Source organism: Vollenhovia emeryi, unplaced genomic scaffold (genome assembly GCF_000949405.1).
Source record: "Vollenhovia emeryi isolate VEMERY1.0 unplaced genomic scaffold, V.emery_V1.0 DF939140.1, whole genome shotgun sequence".
NCBI classification, from domain to species: domain Eukaryota; kingdom Metazoa; phylum Arthropoda; class Insecta; order Hymenoptera; family Formicidae; genus Vollenhovia; species Vollenhovia emeryi.
In genome coordinates, this window is record NW_011967226.1 from 1,457,732 (window position 1) to 1,462,876 (window position 5,145).

Consider the following 5,145-nt stretch of genomic DNA (forward strand, 5'->3'; position numbering starts at 1 on the left):
AAGAATTGAAATCAGAGTATTTTCACTATTAAAAGTTTAGGCTCATAAGAGAAAAAAAATCGTAAATAATAATAAATAAGTGAAAAATACCTTTGTGTAGTACAAATAAGACTCCAACTATCGTTCAAGTTTCTTACATCTAGATTTACTATGCGTTAAGAGTAGATATTTAAGTATTTCCAATTTCATGCACTTTTGTCTAAGATTGTACGTCCAATACATCCTTAAATAAACATATGTGCCAGTTATTGTCGATATCATCATCTTTTGTTATATTTTTCTTCACCCACTGGCGATCCACCTCCTCCAAGTTTATTCTTTCTTTCATCTGTAATACCAGGGCCGGCGCAAGGCAGGTTCAGCACATTCGCCGGAACCCGGCCCCGCGTTTTGAGAGGCCCCGCGGTCTACGAAAATTATCCCAATTACAAAACACCGATTTTGATTAACTTTTTACAGAATGATGATACCATTAACAGATGCAAGACATTTTTTTAGTAGCGATGAATCAGTTTAAAGGAGTAACAAAAATCATCAATGATCAGTGTAACTCCATAAAGTCCTCATATCCTGGAAACTACTTTAGATAAAAAAATCCAGACGCTTTCAGAGAAATGTACTTTTTAGAGAAATTAAACTACATCAATAGTTTTTTTTACAAAAGTCATACATGATTACAGATTTTGTACTTTCATTGAATTTTTTGCCCCTTGAAAGCGAATTATGGATGCGAAAAAATATTACTTGGATTTGTTTAAAAAACTGCTTAAAAAATAGAGATAAGACTCCCTAATTTTTGGAAGTCTGTCGACGAGTCGCAGCTCGCAGCTCCTACGAACTTGCATAGGAACTGGGCATAGCAACGCCTGACATTTATTATTATTGGATTGTATTATTATTAATATTCATCTTATAAAAAATTTATAATATGTAACAGCATTTGTAAATAAATAATTCCTCGTCGTAAAATTTAAGTGTAGGATTTGAATGTGTATTCAGGCTCCGCAAAATTTTTGAACCCGGCCCCGCAAAAGGTCACGCCGGCCCTGTGTAATACTAATGTTTGACATTTTGATTAGTATAATTTCATACAAATTTCTTAACGATTATACATTCTAGGCAAACTATATTAGATAATTTCGTACAATTACAGAACTAAATCTTAAAGAAATACAATTTTCTAAAATATTCTTACAAATTCTTCCTTACAGTCATAAAAAGTTATTTTGTTTGTAAAATGTTATAAAATATATATTATTAAGAAAATATTTTTACATTAAATATATTAATATTTCTATTATATATATTTAATTTATATTTAGTGGAAAAATATATAATAATATATACATAGAATACATGTAGAATATTAAAGGAAATCAATTTGTAAGAAAATTTATACCTGTTTAAAAACAGAAAACTAATCAAGCTAACTTGAGTTAGTTATTTTTATTTTGTTTCTTTGAAAGCATTTTGCTATTGATTGACATAAATTTGTAAAGTGCGATTACACATTTTTTAAAATAAATACAAATAAATATACATTTTTTACTTATGTTAAAATTATGCGAGTTAATAATTATACTAGTCAATACGTATTATAATGTTATCTCTATTATCTTTTAAATCTTGACAATGAAGATATCTAACAACTAATTGTAAGCATTAGCTGTTGAAAATTATAGATTTATTCTGTAAAAGAAGTAATCTGTCTTTCAAAAATTATTTTTAAAAAATTGTATCTTATAATACACATATTTATCTTTTCTCAAAAATTCTTTACGCCTGCGACCATTACACGCCTTGATTTTCCAGTCATTTTAGGGCAAAGGTATCGATATTACAAAGGGAGGAAAAAAGGTCGTGGAAGTAGGAAAAACTCGAACAATAAACGTTAACAAATGGTATATCAAGTTCTCTCTCGATATCTTCTGTCACTCGATATGTCACCGCCTTTGGTTCCGCTCAGCGAAGAACCGACTATGGTAAACGACCTCGGAGTATTTTTCTGCACCTTCTGACAGGTGGATCGAATCACTGGTAAATCGCAGAAACGTTTTACAACAAAGCGTTGCTATTAACATTTCAAGTAAACTTGTACACCTGAATTTGTACACGAAAATTATATGTATGTGTACTTATTACACACGCATGTATGCACATGTATCGAAATTGTTGGGCCAAATAAAAGTTTTCAGGGACCAAATTCTGGCCGCGGGCCGTAGACTGTGGACCTAATCACAGTTTTGTCGTAATCAATTTTATTTAATTGCGATGAACTTTTTATCGCGATTATTTCAAAGATCTGCGATTCTGTAAAACTTTTCTCAAAGAGAAATTACAGCCTTATCTCCGCGTGTCAAAACGAGAATCCCGTAATAGGCGCAACCCCTTCGTGACACATGTGAATATTGTTTGCCCAGGGTGAAAGCGCGTGGTAGCATCCAGCGCGACAATGGTCTTCGACTTGCCACTGATAGATGGAGGCACGGTGAATGGAAGAGGTCGACGTAGCGCTATTAAAGGGGCGGTGCGCCACGCAGCCCTCCTGACCCCCCGGCCCGATCGAGGATTCATGGCTGGCACCAAGAGGAAGAGGTATGTGCACAGGCGGACAGAGGCAGAGATAGAGGCACGGAGGCAGTGACGGTGGCGGTGGCAGTAGCGGAGGCCAGAGACAGAGAGGAAAAGAGAGACATCGCAGAGGATGAACGATGGTAGAGCAGCAGGAGAAGGAGGAGGAGGAGGAGGAGGAGGAGAAGGGCGGAGGGGATGAAAGGGTAGCGACGAGCGGCGGGGCCGCGGAGAGGAGAGATACGAAAATGGAGTAAAGGAAAAAAAAAGCCTGGCTGCCGAGCAAATTATAGGGAAAAACGAGGTGGGACGCGCGGCGCGGCGCGGCGCCGCGTTGCGAAGAGGAGGCAGCCCCGTGGCTGCGCGGCGGCACTCGCTCGCTCACGGCGGCGGAGGACAACGACGTCGTCGACGAGGACGTGGACGAGGTGGAAGAAGAGAATGGACGCACCGGGAGGGGAGGAAGAGTGGCGCCACGGCGATCTCGGACTCGCGTTCAACGTTCCCTACGGAGTTCCCGCGCGAGGATACCCGCGAGAAGCCGGCGCGCAAAGCAAGGATTCAAAGAGGGCCCGGCGCGCGCGCGCGCGCGGGCGCGCTCGCACGCGTGTGTGTCGGGGGACTCTTCTTCTCCCCCTGGCCGTCTTCCGCGCGCGCGGTAATTGACGAGAAAGTGGACGAGGAGAGCGCTAGCGCGATAAGGAGAGATAGGCGCGCGGAGGGCGAGCGCGGAGCGCGCGCGCGCGACGGGAGGGAAGGCGCGGAGAGCGAGAAAGAGAGAGAAGGACAGCAGGAGGGGGTAGGCACACAAGTACAGTACGCACCTCTCTCTTACGTGTTACGTGCGGTCAGTGCGAGAGGCTGCGACGTGCCGCGAGCATGCGTCTGCGACCAACGGCCCTTAAGGCGAACGACGACGACGACGAGCAGCACGCCGACTCGCCTCCGTCGCGGTTGTCGCCTTCATCGTCACCGCCGTCGCCGCCTTAATCACGCGCGCATCCACCACCACCACCGCCGCCGCCGCCACCACCACCATCAACCACCACCACTACCACCGTCGCTGTCGCCATCGTCATTATCATCGTCGCCATCGACATCGTCACCGTTGCCGTCGTCGCGAATGTTTCGCTCGCCGGGGAGGGGGGGGAGGGGATCGGGTATCGGTATCCGCGCGAGAGGAATCAAGTGGCACGGCGCGGATGCGCATTGATCGACGAAAAAAGGGGTACCGCTCCGTCGGCCGTCGCGGCACAGTGTCTCCCGTCCGCGAGGACTGACGTTCGCGCCGCGTCCTGACCGCCGGAGCGCGCGCGCGCGCGCGTTGCATCGCGTCGCCGTCGTTCAGTGAATATGAGGCTCGCGGCTCCGGCCGGCCGCGCGCTCCGCCACGCCGCGCCGCGCGGCGCCGCGCGTCGACGCGACGCTCCGCGCCTCGACGAGCAACGTCGCGAGCACTGCCGTGTGCGTACGTTTTACGAGTGCCATTCAGCCAGCCAGTGCGCTCGTCGCTATCAATGTAGCCGGCTGCCTCGAAGGTGGCTACTCCGCGCGACTCGCATGCTACGTTGACGTGTGATAGCCGCGCGTCTCCTATCGATACGATTCAAATTGCCGCGCGAAAGAGACAGTATCGCGGGAAGAGGTCCGTCTTGGAACACTCGACAAATCGCTCGAGAGCACTCGAGAGATGGAGTCGTGATCGAAGCCGCGCTATCTCCAACCCCAGAGAGAGAGAGAGAGAGAGAGAGAGAGAGAGAAAGAGAGAGAGAGAGGGGGTGAGAGAGAGAGAGAGAGAGATCTCATCCGGTGTCCTCTCGCGACCGACCGCGCGCGCGCGTGTCTCGTCCTCCGCGTGATTACGCGCGTTTTCAGGATCGAGTCCGGGGACCGGTCGTCCACGTCGCACAGCGATCAGGCAAATCGCCAAACTGGACGCGGAGGTCAGCAGCGGCGGCGGCAGCGGCCGCAGGGGTGTCAGCCCGACACCCCTCAGCAGTATAAACGTAAGTCACAGAGAATCTCATTCTATTGTGCCGGGGGACCCGGCCCCGAAATCTTACGGTCGCGTCAGATCGCGGCGTTTGCCTCTCGTCGAGACAATCCGATGATCGGCCGGCTCTTTCTATTTGACAGCCGAGTGAGATTGTTTCCCCTTTGCAATCTGCGTGCGCTTTCAATCGCGCTTGTAACGGCACTTCCGAAGGCGTGACCATTTAATTTGCACAATGCGCGAGCCTCGCGAACACCGTGCGAGTTTGACGATCGCTTTAATAGCATTCCGGTTCCACGAGGATCTCGCCGTCTCGAATTAACGAGAGCTCCACGATCGTATTTGCCCATGATTTTACGAGACCCTCGCGTTTAATTTCCTCGAGTTTCCGCGATCGCGTTTAATCTCGCTCCGACACGATCGTCTTGACATCGCGAGTGTCTTACGAGATCTTGGATAGTCACCGGCGCGGAGATTATTTCGGATTTCGTGGTTTCCTTTATCCTTCCCCCTCCCCCCCCCCCCGAGCGGGAGTTCCCCGTGAACATTTCTATCCCGACACGAGCCTTATGAGGCCTGAA

The 5,145-nt window shown here is 47.7% G+C and overlaps 1 protein-coding gene across 1 annotated transcript in view; it reads left to right on the plus strand.

Annotated features, from left to right (window-relative positions):
- LOC105567211 (transcription factor Sp9-like) overlaps window positions 1–3,561 on the plus strand; it is a 6,375-nt gene extending 2,814 nt beyond the window's left edge. The window contains exon 2 of the mRNA XM_012021887.1: window positions 3,424–3,561. Within this exon, the coding sequence (XP_011877277.1) occupies window positions 3,424–3,561 (138 nt within the window). The remainder of the gene's footprint in view (window positions 1–3,423) is intronic.
- The last annotated feature ends 1,584 nt before the right edge of the window (window positions 3,562–5,145 follow it).